The 23,352-nt window shown below is 36.8% G+C and overlaps 1 protein-coding gene across 2 annotated transcripts in view; it reads right to left on the bottom strand.

Annotated features, from left to right (window-relative positions):
* Positions 1–23,270, bottom strand: part of LOC117569896 (integrin alpha-PS1) — a 68,881-nt gene extending 45,611 nt beyond the window's left edge. Inside the window, exon 1 of one of the 2 annotated variants that reach the window (XM_034251241.2) lies at positions 22,300–23,270. In XM_034251241.2, the coding sequence (XP_034107132.1) occupies positions 22,300–22,565 (266 nt within the window). In that variant the 5' untranslated portion in view covers positions 22,566–23,270. The remainder of the gene's footprint in view (positions 1–22,299) is intronic. The other variant, XM_052008695.1, reaches the window with a different exon arrangement.
* Positions 23,271–23,352: the final 82 nt, after the last annotated feature.

Here is a 23,352-nt window from a genome sequence, read left to right on the forward strand (position 1 = left end):
TTCAAATTACATTTGCTTCACATACGATTCCAATTACTTTAGAATTATTTAAGAATTTTTACCAAATTTGTTTGGCAATTCAATTTCATATATCATATTTTTTGCAATTAGTTATCACAAGAAATGTGCGCGCCCGCATTAAAACCTAAATTATTTGCTGATTAGTTGAAATATTTGATGCATTAATCAACAATATATAATATTTCATATCCACATTTATAGAAGAACCAAATAAGCCTTAGCCTTTATATTCTCTAAAACGTAAGAGAAGACTAGTTTCTAAAAACAAGAATATCGTATGAAAAATTGTGTCCTTAAAAAAAGACAACTTTAACCCTCTATAGTGATCATATTTTGTTGCAACAAACATATTCTTCGACTGCCCTGAATTAGAAAAACAAAGTACGAAGAAAAAAGCAATAAGGACAGCCAATAACAGGATCTTAAACTTTGTCCTTCTTGAGGCGATCTTGGGCACTAAAGGGTTCTTAAAATTATGAAAATTATAATATTAATAATTCAAAAATTCTCAAAATAAGATCAAAAATACTAGATTTAGGTTGCCAAATTATGTAATCCAACGAAACTCCTATATCTCTTTTTATGTAGCTTTTAGTTTTTTCGTTCATAACATAGTTCAGTTCGTTGAGCTGTCAAGAAACATTCTTCAATACAATTTAAGAGAGGAAATCCTTGCATCATTTTCCTTATCAGATCATTTCATTTTCTGAAATGTGGCATCACCGATCTTTACTTCGAATATCGAAATCGAATAGATTGACAGCACTTAACGCCAGCGGAATGAAAGCGGATTGATAGCGGAATCATTCAATTCAAAATTTCTCAGCGGAACTGAGTGGAATCGATTTCTGGGACAGAAAAAGCTGTTTGATTCTTAAAACTATAAGTTTGCTTTCCTCTTACTAATAAGAACTTGGTTTTTCTATCAAATCTGCTTGTAATTAAGATATTTTTCTAATTCGAAGATTTTCATGTTTTTGATACACTAAAACTCTTAGTCCTAAGACCAAAATCTATATTTTAGAACAAATTTTTGTTCAGTGTACTTCAGCTACTTCTTTAGCCTTCGCTTTTACTGTCTAGCAAATATTAACTTAATGCAGGAATTTCAAATTCCCAGCACACAAAAATCGCTGAATCATTTGGCAAAATGAATCGTTCGTTGTCGTTGGCTGACTATGCGAAAAGACAACAACAACAAATAAAGTGGAAAAATGAAAACTGCAAAATTTCCACACACACAGTCAAACAATGACAAATTCCAAGTCAAGGTGCTACAATAGCTGCGAATTCCATGAACTTGCTGGGTGGTTGCAGCAGCCCCAAGGGGCAACAGCTTCACTGTGGGGCAGCTTCAAAAGGGGAGCAGAGAGAAGTGGAGAGGAGAGAAGCGAAAGAAGAGCAGAGACCGGTTAGTGAAACGATTGCCATTTGCCTGCATTTATGCAGATGAGTCGGCCCAACTGATGACTGTGATTATCGTGTCGAAGATGCTGCCGCTGTTGCTGCCACAGCTGCCCCAACACAGCCGCACAGCCTGACCCCCAAGGCGAGCTGCGTCCTTCAACTTTGCGCTGGCAGCTCTCAAGCTCAAGCTCAAGTCTGAGGCTGAGGCTAAGGCTGATGCAGATGCATCATTGCCAACTCTCGTTGCCATTTTTTAATAAATTGATCACAACAAATTGCTGACAGCTGATGGGCCGCGCCTATGCGTTGCTGCTGCTGTTGCAGTTGCAACAAGTTTTCAATCAATGTTGCAACAGGTGCAGCACTCTGTGTGCTAAATGACAGACGATTCTGTGCTCTGTGCTTTGCTTGTGGCTGCCAGGGACAGACTCCAGGGCAACAGCCACAGCCACAGCAACAGCAGCAGCAGCAATTTGATTGGAATTTATTGTGAACAGCAACAAAAGAGCGAGCCGCAGCAATTTGAGGCAATTGAGGCTGGAGGATGCCACAGCAACAACAGCAACAACAACAAATTGCACTCATTGCTGACATTCAATGAGAGAGCTGGGCAAATGCAAATGATGCGGATGCGGATGGAGATGGAGATGGGGATCGCATAGCCATGAGGAGATCCATTTTGTGTGTGTGATCTTTTTTCGAGGATCTTTTTCGCCTCCGGCTGCAATCAGCGTCAGAGCGTCAACGTCATTTGCGAACGAAGCGTTGAAAATGCCAATGAAACGGAAGCTCTTTCGGCTTTTGGCTCTGGCCAATCTAGCAATTAGCTTCCATATAACCAGGGCTGCATTACACTCGAAGTAAGTGCAGCCCTGAGTGCAGCTGCAGTTGCAACTGCCGCAAAGCGTGGGCAGCCCACAAAACTCGACTGTCCAGCTTAGTTTTGTGGTCGTTGGCTATGATTTCGGGTTCTCGATCTCGATCTCTTGAGATCGCCTCCTCTCCTCACTTCACTGGGCCCGAAAACAAGTTCTTAAGAATGTGCGCAAAAATATTCGCTAGATCCATTTGCCACATTTACAACATTTTGCCAAATTACATTTTGCAGTTTTGCGCAAAAACAATTTTAATAGCGCCAAAGCACTAAAAATACGTCAGTCGAGGAGTATGATCGACTGCCAAGCACTGCGTATGAGACTTGGTTGTATTTAATTGGGCAATAAAAAATATAAAGTAATTAAAAGGAATATTTGGAGACACAAAGTGTGAAATATAAAGCAAAAATGGCTTAAGAGCGAGACTTAAAAGTATTAACAAAAATTGATGAAGGGAATAAATAATGACCTGAATTTGTGAACTTTGAATGTACATATATAGAAACTAGTTAAAAGGAATATATGCAATCATAGAACGAAAGATAAAAGTATAAAATGTAATTGATGAATAACGGAAGTCACAAATACGGCATGAAAGGAATATGTGAAGTCCCAAATATGCAAACTATGCAACATCTAAGAAAATACGAAATAGTGAAACATAGAACTTGAATAGATTAGAATCCGAAATATGTTATTCCTTCGATGTATTTCCATTTCTAAAAGTCACAAATAATGTCACTCGAAAATCAATTTGAATTAATACAAAAATTAATCCACACAAATGTCTAATAGATCATTTACCATTCTATATAAAAACTAAAAACTTCAATTGCTTTTATTCATTTCTATAAGATCATAAGACATAGCTTGTAAATTCTGATTAATAAATAAATGAATACTTTTTGCAACACACAAATTTCTAATAAACCAACTTCAATTACTCAACAATTGCTTCCGCTTTGCTGTTGCTGCTGTTGTTGGTTACACCCCTTTTAGCTGACAGCTTAAGTATAGGGTATGCAAATGTGTAAGGAGGGGGACCACAAAAAAAAAAAACTCATACGAGGCGTATGCGTAATTTTTATTTAGATTGCAAATGCATTTGAACTGGCGGCTTATTAATTGCCAGCCAGCGGGTGAGCTAGCTGAGTGACTGACTGCCTGCTTGGGCTGACTGACTATTGTGTGTGGGTGCAGTCAGCCAGCTAGACTGTAATTGGGTCGTGCCAAAGTGGTGGCTAAAAGGGGAGTTAACCCAACGACAGCAGCAATAGATTATTGTTATTGGGCATGGTTGACGCCTCCCGCTGCTTGTTTGCGCTAATTGTTGTTGGCAATCAATGAAGCTAAACATGACAGGCATATATATAGTATAAATGGATGAGGCAGCCACGAGGACTCGCCGCACGTTGGGCGCCATAAGACACAGCAAACGTGAAGTGTCACAGCGACTGCAACTATTTTTTTTTGACAGCTGTAGCACAATTTTGCATTCGCAACTAGTTTTTGTTTTTTTTTTGCGCCAGTTTTTCGTGTCAGTTCAAAGCGACCGCTAGGCAGAAAAATGTTTGCAATAAAATGAATGCACAGCAATTTCAGCTTGTTTTACAGTTAAAAAAGCGTCGTAACTCAGTCAAACAATTGCCCAGGGTTCTATTTGGCAGCAGCAGGAAAGACAGAGAGAGAGAGAGAGAACCACAGAACCAGTTCACTCTAAATTTCATTTTGACAATCACTTGAGGCATCTAAAATTGGGAAACGCCTTCTTCTACCTCTTTCGTTAGCGCTGTCATCATCTCATCGCATCATCAAAACGCGTTCGCAATTTACTTTGGAGAGTCAAAAAAAAAAAAAACTAATAAGAAAACTACAGTTAAGTGGGCTTGACTTTAAAATACCTGCAACCTATTGGGAGTAAAAGCAACAAACTACGGTATTAATTTGAAAATATACCAAATAATATACCCCAAAATACTTAAAAATATTCCAAACGTTGTTTTGGTATGTTCATGTATTACTACATTCAAAATATATCATAAAATATATACTAAAAATATACCAACGACTATAATTAGTATATTGATATAGTACTACATTTAAAATATACCAACGGCTATATTTGGTATATTGACATAGTACTATATTCAACATATACCAAAAAGTGCAAAATATTAAAAATATACCAAAGGATTTATTTGGCAGATTGATATAGTACTACATTTGAAATACACAAATGTCTTTATTTAGTATATAGATTATAAAATATACCAGATTGTCAATGAAAGCGACAAATAAAAATAATAAGTAGGCCTTTTCTTCCATACAATAGTATTTCTTTCAGCTATATTATCTAGGCTAATACTTGATGAGACATTTCCTACAGGCACAAAGTTATAATACCCTTCAACTTTATGAGTAGTGGGTATAAATACAAAATTGTTTATGCCAAAAATGAGTTTAGCAAATTGGCAGCTGTATTTAAGTTGTTTTCTTTTTTGATGACTTTTGCCCAAATTCCCAATTTGCGTTGTCTACATTATTTTAAGCAGCAAACAGTTGCGTTTATTGTCACATTTTCCGACCTCATTATACCCTGTACACACACAACAATGCAACAAAGGAGCTTGCTCGACTAAACGATTGCAAATTGAATTAGAAGATTGCTGGAAAATCATCGCTACATTTAATTTGGAAAGCTTCGCCTTAGTCTTATTTTAAGTGGTATCTGCTGGCTTGGCAGACCCGCTCTCCCCCGCTTTTGTGCACTTTTGGTACTCAACGAAGCGTTGCCAATTAATTGAGCTCAACAAAAACTGAGAAAACTAACTCGAAATAGCATTACTGCTATCAAATATTATTGAATAGTCGTTGAGTTGAACTGGCGACGCATTTGTGACATAATTCGCTGAATGATTCGATTTGGAGAGACATGGATCAATGCGTTTGCATGATCGTTGGAGAGAATTAATTAACTGTGATTTTTCACTGCAAACGGAAATCGAAATGAAAAATGTGTGAACAATGTTTGGAAACTGTTTGCGACTCCCCTTCCATCCGAGATTCCCCTCTCATCTGGGCTCGGCACTTTCACTGCCAATTCACGGAGCCGAAAAAAAATGAAAAAATGAAACGAACCGAAACGAAACGAGACGAGACGAAAGCAGCGCTGCCTACGCAAAAAGAAAAACGTCATAAAAAGAAACGTGATTTGCTTTTTAATTACAAAAAAATGTAAAATAATGAGACAGAAGAAAAGAAATGGAAACGCATATTTCCAACTCTATGATTAAACGGAAAAATCGTCAACGCAACATATTCTCAAGTCTGGCACATAAATTTCATAGAGCAGACACGACGAGACTCAAGATTTGACACCCACTCGAAACTGCGGCACAACACAGTAGCCGAGGCCCGAGCTTGACGCAATTATGCTAATTGAATAGTCGTATGCTTAGATATTCACTCAAAGAGCACGCCGAATATTAATAACCGTTATTATGCTGACTCTTAGCCTCGCCAACTGGTTCATAATGGTTCATTTGGCACACTTTACAACTGCTTTGAGTTTGAGCTTGCCGGCAAAACGTTTACGAATGAGCAGCATAAAGAGAAGAAGCGATAGAAATGCAAGAAATGAAGAGTGAGAGAGAACTATGCGAACTAGTTCGTTTTGAGCAGTAAAAGTGACAAGCGTGTAACTAGATCAATTCATAATTGTAACCAGTTAAAGCGCAAATGTAATAAAGCAATTAATAAACTTGTTCCTAGAACTTGTTTGTTTAGAAATTTAAGCCGAACTAATTACAGTTGTCAGTTGATAGTTCATTTGAGCTAGTGGAACTTGTAACTTTAAAAATCAATTAGGATTTTAAGTGCAACTATACAAAAACTAAGCTAAACAACAATCGAGTTCCGAACTGAAATTACGTTGGCAGCAAAGCGTTTACGAGTGAGCAGCATAAAGAGAAGAAGCGATAAAAGTGCATGAAAAGAAGAGTGAGACAGAGAGAGAGAGCGAACTATGCGAACTAGTTCGTTTTGAGCAGTAAAAGTGACAAGCGTGTAAGTAGGTCAATTCATAATTTAAACAAGTTAAAGTGCAAATATAATAAAGCTACTAACAAACTTGTTCCCAGAACTTGCTCCAATTGCCACTCTATTTAAGCAGAACTAATTACAGTTGGCAGGCAGTTAGTTCATTTGAACTAGTGGAACTTTAAACTATGGAAATCAATTAGACTTTAAGTGCAACTCTATCCGAAAAAAACTAAGCTAAACAACTATCGAGTTCTGGTCTGGAAATAACGTTACTTCGGTTGAACGCCCCCTAATTTGTGACGCCCTCAAATTAAGGCTTGCAACGCCCCACAAAAAAAATAGAAAAACATACTGAAGTTATCTGTAGATCCCATGGGGGCTAGGCAAACAAAGAGCACAACAACAGCGATGACAAACACACTTGGTTGGTGTTGTCGCCATCAGTTTGGATCGGTTCTTCGTTGTTCAGTTGCAACTGTTGTGACTTACCTGGAATGAAGAAAAAAGAGCGACAACGAGAAGAACAAAGGCAAATAGAACGGCGAGTGAACGAACCAAATAGCTGGCACCTCTCCAAACCTTCTTCAGCTCTTCCTCCAGATAAAGCAATTAACTAGCATTCAACGAGCCGTAAATACTCTTATTGATTTCAATTAAAACTTTCGACTATAAAATACCAAAAGCGAAGAGAAATCTATTAACATAGCTTCTATAAAAAACGAAGATCAGTCTCTAATCTATAAATCTGACAACTGCACTGAGTAGATTTAAACTGTGGAACAACTTCTTTGTGTTGTAGAATTTAAGAGAAAAAAATACTAAGTAGTTGAAGAAGTAGAAATCGAAGAACATGAAGATCAATGCCAATAAATTGTAGTTTCTAAAGAAAAATACTAAGTAGATAATAGATCTTGAAGATCAGTATAAAACAAAAAAGGAGTTTCTTCATTATGAATTAGAAAATGGATCTTGAGACCAAAAGAACTGTTAAACTGTTAAATAAATAAGCCAGTAATAGATTTTTATATCAACAGATTCACAGAATCAATACATTACAAGTAAATTGGTTTCAAACATTAATTATGTATACAGAGGATCACAACTTATTTCAACCGAAAATTTTAAATCAAACTAACCAAACTAAAAAAGAGATCCACTGTATTTTCCTTAGTAGTTGTACTTTTCTTTTTAACAATTATCTAAAATAGCAGTTCTATTATAAACGACTTTCAATTCTTTCTCTACTTTTAACTTTCTTTCATTTCTTTCTTTGGCAATTACTTGATGATGCAAAAAATAAACAAATCCCAATCCTTTCTCTGCCTTTAACTAAGACGGTTTTATGTATATTTTCTTTTAGTTCTTTGGCAAACACTTATTGATGTAAAACACAAACAATTTCCATGGTTTTCTCTACCTTTATCTAAGGCTGGTTACATGCTCCCTAACATAGCTAACACAGCCAGCATTAAGGTTAGGGTGTCGTCAACACACACAACACAAAAGAAGAGAAGACAAGCTGCTCGCAGAGGTAAAAGATATGCTACAAAGTGCTGCAGGTCTGTGCGACTAATACAAGTCATAAACTGGAGCTCTCAAGTACGTAAAACAACGCGTCGACAACTCGTTTCGCCTGCTCTTGTTGTTGTTGTAGTTGTTACTGTTGGTAAAAGCGCCATGCCACGCCGCGCCGTGCCGCAAGTTTGTCAACATCAATGTCGCCCCATTCCGGACTCAATTCTTATCAAGAGTCGTGTCTCTGTCGCCATCGCCATCGCCAATCGCCCATCGCCTGTAGCTTGTAGAGTGGCAAGAGTTTTCGATTTTTCGTGGCGCCCACACGCAATCGCAAGTTTGCACTCAAAATTCGTCATATATGCAACATGTTGCAAGCAGTCAGCCAGCCAGGCAGCCAGCCAGGCAGAATGTGAATGTGGGGGGAACACCCACTTGCAACGGGCTGCTTGCAACTGGGCGTGGTAGGTGTGGCATCAGCAAATTTCCGACAGGATTTTTGCATTGCGAACGCCAAAACTTAAACTCAAACAGTGAGAGCGAGAGCGAGAGAGCAACAATTAAAGCGAGATAGATGCATGCAGGGCAAAAGGAAGTTGCCGCCAAGCTGCAAAGAAATGTTCATTTCGTTCATTTCGTTTTAATTTTTTTTCGTTTTCGTTCATATTTGTTTTTGTTGCCGTCGCTAGCGAAAGCAAACAAAATACGCGGCAAAGGCCCAAAAGTGGGCGGCAGGCAGGCGTGGCAGCAACAGCAGCGGCAGCAGCGTTTGTTGAACTTAGCTGGCAAACAAAAAAAAGAGGAAAAGAAAAACGATGACGATGACGAAGACGAAGAAGAACAACAACAAAGAAGTGTCGGCAGCAAAACTTGCAACGAAACTAATCAATCTGCGGGGCAAAAGACCAAACGTTGTGAATGCCGCCTCAATGTGGCCATGTGGACACACACACACACACACAGTCAGCAGCAGCAGCAGCTGGCTGCAAACTCGATGCTGTTGCTGTTGCTGTTGCAACAACATCTGTGGCAACTAAGCAGCCAACTCAAGTAAAACAAAATAAATAATCATAATAAATAAACGAGCCACGAAAAATCTCGCAGTTGCATGTGAAGTTTCGCCTCCCACTACCACAAACACACAAAAAAACCATTCAACCTCCTTCCTCCCTCTCTTTCTTTCTCTCACCCACTCTTTCTTTCTGTCTTCGTGTTGCAGCAACAATTGAGGAAAATTGCTCAGCAATTCACGAGTTGGAAAACACCTTGAGAAGCGCCAACGCCAAATCTCTATTTCTCCCTCTCTCTCTCTCTCTCTGTAGATCTCTGGCAATTTATAGTTTGTGGCAAGAACCAATAGTTGAGATAAGAAAACGGCTGACAATAAGCAAAAGAATACTTTTTGGCAACAAAGAATCTCAATCAACTAAGATAAGAGCGAAAAAGTCTTCATTTACAAAAAAAAAAAAAAACTACAAAGAACCGAGTTAAAATAAACAAGTAAGGAAGTTACAGTCGAGTGTGCTCGACTGTGAGATACCCACTGCCCATTGTGAATAAAACCATATTCTACAAATATACCAAAAATATGCCATAACAGTACTAAAATATACCAATGGTATATCGATACATTCAAAATATATCAAATATTAAAAAATACTAAAAAATATACCAAAGTTTATATTTGGTGCATTGACTTAGTTCAACATTTAAGATATACCATATAGTACAAAATACTAACAAAATACCAAACGGTTATATTTGGTATATTGATATAATACTACGTTCAAAATATACCTACTACCAAAACATACTAAAAATATACCAAATGCTATATTTGGAATATTGACGTATTACTACATTTGAGAAATACCATAGTTTGCAAAATACTAAAAAAATATACCGAATGCCATATTATGTATCGATATAGAGTGAAAAATACTAGAAATATACAAATGGTTATATTCGGTATATTGATATAATACTACACTCAAAATATACCAAATAGTGCTAAATATTAAAAATATACCATAAGCTATAATTGGCATATATTCATAGTACTACATTTAAAATATACCAAATAACTTCTATAATTTATCTGATGGCAACCAAACTTTTAGGAATCATTAATACTGTAGTTGTTATTGTGTCTACCAAAAATCGAGATTCTAGCGATTCTTCAAAAAGCAAAAAAAGCAAAGCAAAAACAAGATTAAAGTCTTAAATATGTAAATGCAATAAAAATCAAGTTCAAATCAGTTTGCAATTGAAATCGAGCTGCTAAATAGTTGAGATTGCTGCACAGAAAGCAGCAGAAAGTTTGAAAGTAACAACTTCCTATGGCTTTAACGCAGTGCAGCAACAACAACAACTGCAGCTGAGAAATGTCTAAGGAAATAGCTTTAAGAAAACATTGTCACTACATAGACAACCGCAAATGGGAGCAATAGCATTGGCATTAACATTGCTAATAGCTAATAGCAATGCCAGCCAAAGAGAGAGAGAGAGATGCCAACGCGATAGATTCAAACGATCTCACGCAAAATAGTTCGATTGAGGAGGCTGTAACAACTACAACAACAACAACAACAACGAGGAGGATGAGGAGAAGAAAACCCCAAAACCGAAAAAACCGAAAAACAACTTAAATTACCAACACGGCGTAAATTTTCATTAGAAAACAAGCAACAACAACTACAAGCGACAACGACAAGCGACAAGCAACAACAACAACAAGACGAAGAAGAAGACGAAGGCAGCACGATTCAAAGAAGCGATTCGACCGGATTCAAGCAGACAGACAGAAAGACAGATCGTATGGAGAGGCTTTGGCCATGGCAGAAGTTGAAGCTAAAGCTGTAAGTTGCTAGCTGGTTGGTTGGTTGGTTGGTTGGTGTTGGTAAACTGGGGGCTGAAGACACAACCACAGCTAAAAAAAAAAAAAACAACAACAACACACACAGCATCAACAAGACATCCAAAGTTTCAGCTTTCGAGCAGCAAAAGCAGGAGACACAACCCAGAACTGAGAAACGAGGAATTGAGAACTGAAGTCAGGTATTGGATTATTGGCAAATGTGCTTCGATCTGTGGCAGCAGCAGCAGCAACATCAACAACTGTTTTTGGTTTTAGTTTCGGTTTTGGTTTTGGTTTTGGTTAACGAGTTTCATTCGCACAATTCGAACGCCTCGAGGCGTTCGAAGAGATCTACCTCAAACCTCAAGCTTTAAACTCAATCCCAACCTCGCTTCCCCGCACCCAAGTACCGAAGCGATTTTGCTCCATAAATCTGCGCAATGCGAGGAGGCTTTAAAGCCCGCAAAATACACAACTATCTGCGTGAGATGAAAGACCCCAGACCCGAGACTTCAGACTCCAGACTCTAGACTCCCAGAGAGTCGAGACTCCAGACTTGTGGTTGCAACTGTCTTTTCTTTCTCGCATTTGGTTTGGGTGTGTCCCAAGCTTAGGCTCAGGCTCAGGCTCACTTAATTATACCCTAACCGAAGCGAGGCACAGTTAATGAAAATACGCATAAAACAATGCGAAACTTCCCTTACCTAGATCTTCTTTTCATACATTAAGTTTCACTTAGGAATCACCTTGAAGTTTTTTTGGCAAACTTTTAATCAAATTTTAAAGCAATATATCATCGACTGTCATTGCATCTAAAGATAGTCCTATCTATTATACGCACACCTTATCGCTTCTACTAATGATTTTTCCAATGTCTATATTAGTTTGCTTAACGAGAAATATAAAATCAGTTCTAGCTTGAGGACTGATTTTTTGAAGGAAATCAAATCAAATTTCAAAAATATAAGTGTCTAACATCACAGTCCCTGCCATAGAAAGTTTTTTTGTTTTGAAATATGCATTTCTCTTTATAAAAGTCTTATTAAGTTTTTTAAAGCAATTCAAATCAAGTTTCAGTAATGAACAAAACTAAATGAATATACAAATTCCTGTCATAGAAAGTCTTTTTAAAAAATATCCGATTCCCTAAATAAAAGCTCCGTTTAGTGAAAATCCCATTTAGTTCTCCCATCCTGTCAGTGTATTTGCAGTTCGTTGCTTTTCTAATTTTCTTGACGTTCCTTTGGCTTGGCCCTCAGGGCAATTTGTCAGGCTCAAGATTAGAGGAAACGGCAGCCGCGGTTGCATTTTTGCTTATTGATTTATCGATAGACCGAAACAAAAAAAAAAAAAAGATGAAGAGAAAAGAGAAACGATCGCAGGCTCGACAATCGCTTGCTTCCTGACGACAATTTCATTTGAATTTTGTCGACGTTTTTTCCCTTTTTCTTTTTCGGCCTGTGAATTGATTGCGTGGGCCGTGACGGGCTTTGATTTGGAGTTTTGCGACTTGCGAGTCGTAGTTGAGTTTGGCCCTCGAATCTGGGAACTCTCGGATCTCGAGAGTTGTGTGAGTTGTGTGTTGCCCACACGCGTTCAACAAAACGCTGATGAATGATCTTTCGCATATGTGTGGCATCGCTGTGGCATCTCCACTCACACTCACACATGCCGCAATCTGTGGCTTCAACTTCAACTTCGGGTTGAAGCCCAGCTCAAGTTGCAACTCCAACAGAGCGAGCTCTGTGGATTTGTGTGTGTGTGTGTGTGTCTAGCGATTGGCAATAAATCATAACACCCACACGTCGTTGCGCCTCTTGCTCCGCCTGCCGTCTGCCACATGCCACATGCCGCTTGCCTCGTGATGTTTTTGCGTGTGTGGATCACTAACTCTCTCTCTCTCTCTCTAGCTGGCGATGATTGCATTTGACTTGTGCAAGGAAAGCACTTCAGGCCGCAGTCTCATTAGTGCACACAACTGACCTAGCCCCTTGCCCCTCCCCGCTTCCCGCTACCTTCTGCGACTGTATTCGTGCAACGCGCATACAAAAATTATGTTGCACGTTGCGCTTTTAACTCCAAGAGTTCTCCTTTTGTATCTCTCAGATGCATTCAACACTCGACAGCTGCTGGGCAAGTTTGTAATCGCTTTGCACACGCTCAAATTGTTGCTATTGCTCTTGCTCTTGCTCTTGCTGTTGTTGTTGTTCTAACTGAATCCACAAAACGTTTTCCCACACCACACACACAAAGACACACAGACACACACACACTAGTTCATAGTGCAGAGCAACTCAACTCGCGTCAAGTCAAAAACAAAAAACAAAAAAGATGGGCAATTTTCCTAGCGCTATAAATACGCACGCCTCCTTTTCCAGTTGCCGCCACCACTCCGCCCTCTCCCTTCCGCCATGCCGCCTCCCATTCCGCCCCCATTTTCCTCAGCACTCGCTCCGAAAATCAATTGAATTTTCACGCATGTTTATGTGCCAAGGCATTTGCCTACAGTGCAACTTACTTGAAAGCAACCATAGCACAGAAAGCACCGCATAGAGACTACGCAATTGAATGCTACTCAGCATATTAGTTTACTCTCTACAGCCTTCCAGCTTTACCGAAGTACAAAACTTTTCTAGTATTATTGCTCCACAATCTCTTGACTTTGCTCATCGTCTATGCATATATAGTATATATAATATATAGTAACAGTAGCCTTACATTTGAAAACCTTACTACGAACCCTACATTTCTACAACCTCCCAGCTCTACCGCTTTACAGACCTTGTGCCATTATGACCCAATTTCAAACTCCACTTCTATGCAACGTTTCAGCAATGCATAATAATATAAAACAATAACTTTATAACTCTACCTTACAACGATCTCTACCCTTTTACAGCCTCCTTGGTCTACCGACATACACAACTTGTAGTATTTTGGCACCACAATCTTATGACCTTACTCTACGTCTATGCACTTCAGTTCATTGCAATAGTAGAAGCCTTACACATTCACAATCTGACTACGGATCCTTCATCTCTACAACCTCCCAGCACTACCGCTCTACAGATCTTATATGTAGCATTATAACTTTCTATTTCTAGCTCTACTTTAATGCAAAGTTTCAGCATTCCAATGTCGGATAATAATTCTATGACTGTACTCTTTAGCGTTGCAACGTTATTGCTTTATTTCAAACTTTATTCGAAACAACATTTCAGCATTCTACACCAGCATTCATACTCTATAGACCATGTAGAATAATGACTATAACTTTACCACCTTATAAACTTACTCTACGCCTTACAGGTCTCGTAGTATTATGGCTCTTTGGCATTATAGTCTCACCTATAACACTCTAACTTTAGTGTTATTAAGAACCCTAAAGAATCTTGGCAACCTTCTTAGCTTTACCAGCCTCACAGTTTGCTGCTTCGTACTCGCTGTAGACAGCTTTAGGGAGCATTCACTGTACTCGCACAATGCGTCTGCTCCTCGCACTATCTGCCAAGTGTCTGCATAGGCATTTCCTTGTTTCTAGTTATCTAGTTGTTGTTGCTGTTTGCTATTGCTGTTGCTATTGCTGTTGGTTGTGGTCGTTTCCCTACCCAACATTTGTGTCTCATATATCTCTCTATTTCGCCTGGTCGCTGCTGGCTTCATTTGTTTATGTCTTTCGGGTCTCTCGCACTATGAAATAGGCCCGCCAAAAACACAAAAAAAAAAACGTATAATATGAAAATGGAAAGAGAGAGAAAAAAAAAACTATTTTGCATGTGTGCTGCGACGAGAGCAAGACCTATGAATACGAATACGCAGACGAGTAAGAAACGAATAGCGAATTGGAATACGAATGAATAATAAGAATACGAGTACATGTTCCATCATCCATGTACAAACCGCTCGCCCCAGTTGAATACAACAACAATAACCATTAACGGAACGGCCTAGCCTTTGCCCCCCGCTCTACCCCTCAGCCCCCTTCGCTCACCCCACACATCGTTGTCGTTTTCCCCCTGCTCGGTTGGTTTCCCCGCTCCTCTGACTCCCTCCCGACTGTTTGGCGTCTGTTGACCTCATTTCAACGAAACATTTTGGCGCACTTTTCGAGCGTACAGCCGAAAGAACTTAAGAACTATCGTATATAACCCAAAAGAACATGTGTCAGCCATTCCATCCCAGTCAGAAAGAACAACAACAACAATCATAAGCAGCTCACGCAAAGCACGCAAATAGATAAGTTTGATGCGAGTAAGAGAGAGCAAAGCGAAAGTCATTTAAAACTGCCCCTATATCATATCATATTATGCTAATTACAAAAGCGCACAACGGGGCGAAACGATAAGAAATAAGAAAACTTTTCTGCACGACTTTCGTACAACAAACAGATCTTTAACTCACGCAGTTCTCAACTTTGATCCAATAGAAAATGAGTGTTCCGAAAAACGAAAACTTTAACTCGTTTATCAAAGATCTTTCCGACTTTAACTAATTGCATTACAATCTCCGGCTTCATCAAACTATTCGAGCGTAATTCAAAACATTGTAATACAAATGTGAGAATCATGAATCATTTTTTTTTTTTTTTTTTTTTTGCATTTTCACCTTGATTTCGATTTGTTTACACCTGGAGGGAGCAGCTACAAATAATTAAAACTTATGGCCCATTTGAATTCATACGGAGCGTTAACAGCTGCACGTGGAATCTGATGATGATGTGTGTTTGTTATTCAACAATATTGAATAATTGCAAAATAAACATGAAATGCTCTATTTGGTGCTGAACGACCCAAAAGTTATCCTAGTTTTGCTTTTGTTTTTTAACTTCTCGAACGTTGTAAATGAAGTAAAAGTAGTAATTGATAATATCAATAAAGCTGTTGAAATCTATATATTCTTGAGGTAGATTCAGGTTTTCAATGTCTTTCTTTGATAGTTTTGCAAAGAGTAAGATCGAAGAAAGTTTTTCAATATATTTCAAACTTTTTGATAGTTCTGAAAATTGCATTTAAATTTAGTAACTAACAATCTACGTATTCTATTTCTCAATATCAGGATCTCAATATCGTTGCATTTACATTTAATAACTAACTATCTACATATTCTGTTTCTTAATATCAGGTTCTCAATATATTTCAAACTTTTTATAGTTCTGAAAATTGCATTTCAACTTAGTAACAATCTACGTATTCTATTTCTCAATATCAGGTTCTCAATATCTTTCATACTTTTTGATAGTTTTGCAAAGAGTAAGATCGAAGTAAGGTTTCCAATATCTTTCAAACTTTTTTATAGTTCTGAAAATTTCATATTACATTTCTCAATATCAGGATCTCAATATCTCTCAAACTTTTTCATAGTTCTGCAAAGAGGAAGATCGAAGTAAGGTTTTCAATATATTTCAAACTTTTTGATAGTTCTGAAAATTGCATTTCAGCTTTCTCCATATTTTATTTTGTTAGTTACTACAATGAAATGCAATTTTCAGAACTGTGTGAAATATATTAAAAACCCTGACTTTGATCTACCTCTTTGCATAATTTTTTAACAGGGCATCAGCTCCTAAACGTTATTTGCATTGCGATTTGCGACATTTGCTGAAAAACAACAATCGCTTGCATTTCCCCAAGTAAATAAGCAAATGAAAATGTACTAAATACTTTTTAATATGTGAATGCATATTTGTATTTATATAATAAGAGAGAAGTGTGAAGGTTTCGCCTTGCCGCTTATCTGCAAAGACAGACAGAGACGACAGTTCCGCATTGCTGCAGTCAATGAAATAGCATAGAGCTTTACTACACAACGTAAATAAATAGAAACTCGTAATCAATTGCAACCGTGACACGAGAGTGCAGTTGAAAAGCTCACGCGTGACTATCGGAAGCTTTGATCGCACACGATTGCAGCACGAACGAAGACCGAGGAACGAAGACCGCACAGAACGAACGCGTGAAACGCACGTTCAAGTGACTGACTGAGTGAGTGACTGATTGAGTGAATGACGAATTGACGGACAGTTGGAGACGAGAAAACATGACGAAACATGACATCCGTTTGTCAGCCAAATCAAAAGCAAACTGCACTTTGAGAACTGTGAAACTGGAATTGAAATTGGAACTAAGAATGGGACACACACACACACACACCGGGACTTTTGGGACTTGCCACTCACACGCGTAGTTCGAGGAAACTTCACTGTTGTTGTTGTTGTTGCTGTTGTGTGCTGAACGTGTGAATGGCTTTTTGATTGCCGGCGGCGGTGGCTTAAAAGCCGCCAGCAATTTGTGAGTCTCATTTTGGTCGCTGTCTCGTTATTGTTTTTTTTTTTGTTTTTTGGGTTCTGTTTATTTATGTTTGTTGTCGTTGTTGTTGTTGCAGTATGTGTTGTTGTTTTTTTTACGAGCTTAGCCTTGATCATGGCCAAAAGCTGTCACATTGCGGCTTTATGGCTGTTAAGCTTCACTTATTGTTGCTGCTGTGCTGTGCGCTGCATGACAAATGCAATCTTAAACTGAGATCCAGACTGAGAGGGAAGCTAATCAACAATGCACGGCCACATGGCTGACAGACAGTGGAAACACATGTCGAACCACGGTCAGAAGGACACAAATATACATGTACAGACATGACAATATTATATTGGTCACTAGGATTCCCAGTTACAAGTTGACAGCGCTTAAAAGTGTGTCATGTGAAATGAAGTAGCAAGCTATTAGAGAGGACTTGACTGAACTTTGACAGCAACCGGAATTATAGAAGAAATTGCATATAAAAAATACTACAAATCAAATCATAGGACTAGGAAATTTCTTAAAGAAATTGTATATAAAAAATACTCGAAAAAACTTCTAACTTTGAAAGGATAAATACTAAAACTAACTTTGGAATGAAATTGCAAAATTGAATGTTTAACACAAGAAACTTTATAGAGAGAAATTGCATAAATAAAATCTATATAAAAATACATACTAAGAAAGGAAATTCCAAAGTTAGCTTTAATCATGGGAATAAGAAAGTGCATACAGAAAAGATGTACAAAAAAATACTTAAATAAAATACTAATATTGAAAGGAAACTTCAAAATTGAAAGATTAACGAAATTAGTTTTAATTAGAGGAGTAAGATGTATCATTAAAAATATCGATATAAAAAATAGTACAAAAAAATACTAACTTTATTGCATAAAGAATATCTATATAGAAAATACTAAAAAAATAAATGAAATACTAACTTTGAATGGAAATTGCAAAATTGAAAAATGTAACAAAATGAACATTTATTATAGGAAGAAATTGCATAAAGAACATCTATATAAAAATACAGAAAAGATCTACAAAAAATACTAAAATAAAATACAAATATTGAAGGGAAACTTCAAAATTGAAAGATTAACGAAATTGGTTTTAATTAGAGGAGTAAGATATATCATTAAAAATATCTATATAAAAAATAGTACAAAAAAATACTAACATTATAGCATAAAGAATATCTATATAGAAAATACTAAAAAATAAATTAAATACTAACTTTGAATGGAAATTGCAAAATTGAAAAATGTAACAAAATGAACATTAATTATAGGAAAAAAATTCCATAAAGAACATCTATATAAAAATACAAAATTTGAAAGGTATATTGAAAAATTAACAATATTAACTTGAATCATAAGAGTAGGAAATTGCATAGAGATAATCTATATAAAGAATACTAAAATACTATCAATTTAATCTAAATCAGAATTCACTCTCACATTATACTCCCAACTTTGAAAATAAATTGCAAAATTGAGAAATTAACAAAATGAACTTTCAATAAGTTTAGCAGAAAATCCTTTATTCGCTTGCTCTTAAGCTTTGCAATTGTATTAAGTCACTTTATTGGGGAGAAATGTCTCCGAGTGCAGCAATTGCATCAACCTAATTGCTTTGACCCACTGCCTTCCAAAAGTGGACAAGTTACTTCCACGAAGCAAACTTCCACAGACAGACTGAATGGCGACAACAACAACAAGAACAACAAGAACAAGAAAAAGAAAAAGAATAAAAAGAAGAGGAACATCAACAATGGCAACAACTTGAAGAAATACGTGGACACATTGCTCTTGTAATACATTTTTTTATGGCTCCATAAGCTATAAGACGTCTCGACCAGCGAATGGCAAATGGTTTAACTCAGCTTGTCTTGTCCCCAAAGCGACCTCTCTCCCTCTCTCTCTCTCTCTCTCTCTCTCTCTCTGTCTATCTCCCACTTTGCTTCCCCCTCTATTTCCTACCAAGATGCTACTCATACTTTTGCATTGATTTTCTATTTTACTACCCTATAAACAGAGTTAAGAATGGGCACATCAGTGCTTTTATGAAACTTAAGTAGGTGAAGGTAAGAAAAAACCAAAAGAAAACTCATAAAAGGATTAATACAATAAGTAATAAAGAAAGAAAAGTCTCTAAAGGATTAATACAATAAGTAATAAATATTTGTATACAATGAAAAAATGTGATTACTTTACGAGCAAAGCTAATGAAGACATCAAAGTATGCAACAGACAATAAAAGCCATAAAAAAAACCAGTAAGATTTTGTACTTAAAGCGGACTTTTATGCAAATGTTTCAAGTATAATTTTATGGTTTAATGAAGATGTTAAGAAGATGTCGGAAATAAATAGACAAGTATGCTAAGCTATACAAAGTGTTAAAAACATTGAAATTGTGTCAATAAATAGACAATGAAAACATTTCAATGCACAAATTTTGTAGAATTTGATCAAAAATGTTGTCGTGAAATTCTTTCGAGATGTTTTTTTTCCCTCTTTTCTTCACATCACTTGGCATTGAAGAAGCGTATTCGTAATTCGTTGCATGCCATTAATTGGATTCGTGCTTGATGTTTGTCATTTTATTGGCATTGCGGTTGGCTCCGACATGTCTGCTGCCGACTATGGGATGGCATGAACACTGAGCGAGCGAGGGAGGGACAATTGTAGGGGGGATGGAGGGGCGGGGGCCTGTTGTCACAGTTAGTTGGTAAGTTGGCGATATTATTGCTGTTATTGCTGTCGTAACCATTTTTAGTGCAGACGTCTGCAGAATTATTGTTGGCCTAGCCCCCGAGACAGTGGCTCCTCTTCTTCTTCTCCTCTTCTTCCCTCTCAGCCAGTCTGTCTTCTCTTTCTCTCTCTAACGATCATAATCATAATCATTAGTATCGGATCTAATCGAATGCAAAATTGTTATAGGTTTTTAAATGAGGACAACGAATGCAAATGAGAAATTGATTAGTAGTTGAATTGTCTGCCAAATATAGTTGCATAATTTTCTATAATATAATAAAGCATACTTTATGCCATTGCCAAGTTTTAAGAACTGATAATACTTCGAGGTACTATTTTTTACACAATGCCAATGCATTCAATCCGTGTCAAGTCGAATCAAGTCGCGTTGAATCATTCCTTCCTGTGACCCTCGTTTATATGTGCATTATCTAAAGCAAAATTCAACATGCGAAAAAGTCGAGAACACATATTGGAAAGGAAACAAGATAACTTTTTCAATGTATAAATAAATATTTGAGAATGCGAACAAAAAAAAATAAATATATAAATAAGTCGCCTCACAAGAAAATATTATTGTGTGGATATCCCAAAAGAGTAAATACAAATAAATGTTCGACCAAAAAAAAAAAAAAAAAAAAAGATCTTATCGCTCCTCTCTAAATACACACAGATTAACATTTTGGAATGTTGGCCAAATATTATTTGCGATACGTTTACAAAGATTTCCAAAGAACTTCGTGACGTTCGCATATCAAATTCAAATGAGTAACCAACAAAAAGAAAAAAAAAACATTCATATGGTAATAAACACAAATTCGCTAAATAAATGAGTGATTCCTCTTCAAGGAATCCATCAAAAGATAAATTGTTCGGGGAATTACTTTTTTTTATCATCACATTAAGATATTTGAAAACTGAAGTTTACTAATTTTTATCGGCCATATCAAATGCTCAATGATTTGTTGCTGTTACAAAACGAATTCTGGTCGGCAATAAATATTAAAGTATTTAGATTGAAATAATCTTTTGATAATCAAATTATGCCATATTCATTCGCAGATGTTTTCAATTAGTTCTAGCATCGTCAATATGCATATTTAGTTAAGATCGTATAACTAATTGAATCGAATACATCTGCAGAGAAATCTCTCAAGTTGCTCTTCAAATGCTAATGGAATCCACATGCTACTAGATCAAAAAGTTTCTCTCTCTAGATCTGTGTGTGTGTGTGTGTGTTTATAACATCATCTTTATAAATAATCAATATTCATTTTTATTATATGGTAATCGAAGTGTCTAGCAACAACAATAACAATAACTACTACAACAACAATGACAGCAACTAAATTCCAAACAAGTTTCGCACATTAACAAAAACAACAATTGCAACATGACAAAGAAAAAAAAAACGTTGTCAATGTTGTTGTTGTTGTTAAAATAGTTGTGGAGATGCTTGTTGTTTTTGGCTATAAAACGATTTTGTTGTATTTTGCAAAAGCAAAAGCAAAAATAAAAATAACAAAACCAAAACGTATTAATAATAATCAATGTCAGTCAATTAAGATACAGACATCGAAATGCTCTACGACAGCTGAATACCCTACAAAAATGTTTTGATATTGGATAAGAATAAAAAGCGAGTTGGGCAAGATCGAAGTCGGAAACTAAATAAATTCATAGATTCAATGATTCGGTAAGTTTAAGTTTAAATTTAACTTTTAATTTAAATTTAACTTTTAATTTGAGTTAAACTTTTAATTTAAATTTAACTTTCAGTTTAACTTTACCTTTCAGTTTAACTTTAACTTTCAGTTTAACTTTAACTTTCAGTTTAACTTTAACTTTAGCTTTAATTTTAAGGTGAAGTTAAATTTTTCATTTCAAGTAAATAAAATGTGAAACAAAACTAATTTTAAACTTTTAATTTTAAGTAAAAAGAGTTTAAAGCAAGGCAAATCAAATTTAAAACCTTTTCTTGTATTTCAATAAAAGTCACTTCAAAAACTAAGGTCTACAAACTATTTTCATTTAAACTGAAAGTTAAAGTTAAACTGAAAGTTAAACTTAAGGTAAAAGTTAAACGTAAATTAAAAGTTAAATTGAAACTTAAACTTACCGAATCATTGAATCTATGAATTTATCACTGGCATCTTTTTTTTTTTTGTCTCTAGTAAAGATATTTTGCTACAAATTTTAGAATTCAAAATGCTTGTCAAGAATTTTCTATACAAATTCACTATTGTATTCTTATTGTATATCAAAGAAGTGAGTTGCTAATTTTTTCTAACTTTCTAAGAATTGCCATCAAATGAATTCCAGGGTATTTCCTATGATATATTATAGGGTATTCTGAATACAATAAATAGGGTCAAAGTCAAGTTGAGACTAATAGTTATCATCGTTTAACCCTATAACAAAGTGTCTTGCAAGTTCGAACTTGTTCTTAACTAGGGGCATAGTAAATTAATACAGGGTATTACAGCTAACCGGTTGTGGTTGGAAAAAAGTTTCAAGAAAAAGTCTCGCTTACCATTTTGTGTTATTGGCCCAATTGCTCTCGCCGATGGTGTGCGTGGCCAGTGAATAGCCGAAAAATGTATTCTCATGGCCGTATTTGACGATCGGTTGTCGCTGCTCCAGGTTAAAGCACTCGATGGGCACCAGAAGAAGGTTCAACATGGCGCTCAGCATGCAGATGAGTCGACACCAGCGAAATGCATCGCTGCTGATGCTGCTTCTGCTGCTGCTCCTGTTGGACATTTTGCTGTCTGTTCTTTTTGCACTGACTATTAACATTTTGTGTGTGTGTGTGTTATTTTGAATTTGACGCTTCACGTGCAACCGGCACAACGAACAACAACAAACAACATGCAGCGTTGCAACAATTTCCAATCACTGCAGGTTGTAAAGCCGCTTAACCTTCAGCGACGCAGCAGGGGATTAGCGGCTGCGTCGACGTCACAACCGTCAACAACAACTGCGGCAGCGACTGCGACTGCGGCGCTACGCTCAACAGGTAGTCGACGTTGTCTTCGGTGTATTCAGGTGCGTTCCTCTTCTTCTTCTTCTTCTGACTCTTCTGCTGGCTGCTTTCCAAGTCGTTGTTGATGTTGTAATTGCTGCACTTGTTATTTGCTGTTATTTTGTTTCTGCTTTAATTTGCTGCTTCACTTGACCTTTTTTCACCGGCACCAACAAACAAAAAAAAGCGCGCAAAACTTTTTGTTTGAAAACAACAAAACTCAAATTACAAATTACGCAAGGTTCATTTCGTTTGCGCTATTACTATTTTTTTCATTTTTTGCATAACACACAAAGTCACATTGATAATAAAAAAATATCGCTTATCACTTGACAACAAACCAAAAAAAAAAAAGAAACACGGTTAAGAATTTAATTTTGGCTATACCGCTTTTCGCTTTTCGTCGTTTCGGACACCGCTCGTTTCGTCGTTTGTCGTTCGGCAGACACGCGCGAACACGTCCAATGCAATCGGCAATTACGTGATAATAACATTCGCGGCACTTACGCACTCAGGGTGACCGCAAATGCGTTTTTCAAAAGCACCTATTTAAAGCTAAAC

Source organism: Drosophila albomicans, chromosome X (genome assembly GCF_009650485.2).
Source record: "Drosophila albomicans strain 15112-1751.03 chromosome X, ASM965048v2, whole genome shotgun sequence".
Lineage (NCBI taxonomy): Eukaryota > Metazoa > Arthropoda > Insecta > Diptera > Drosophilidae > Drosophila > Drosophila albomicans.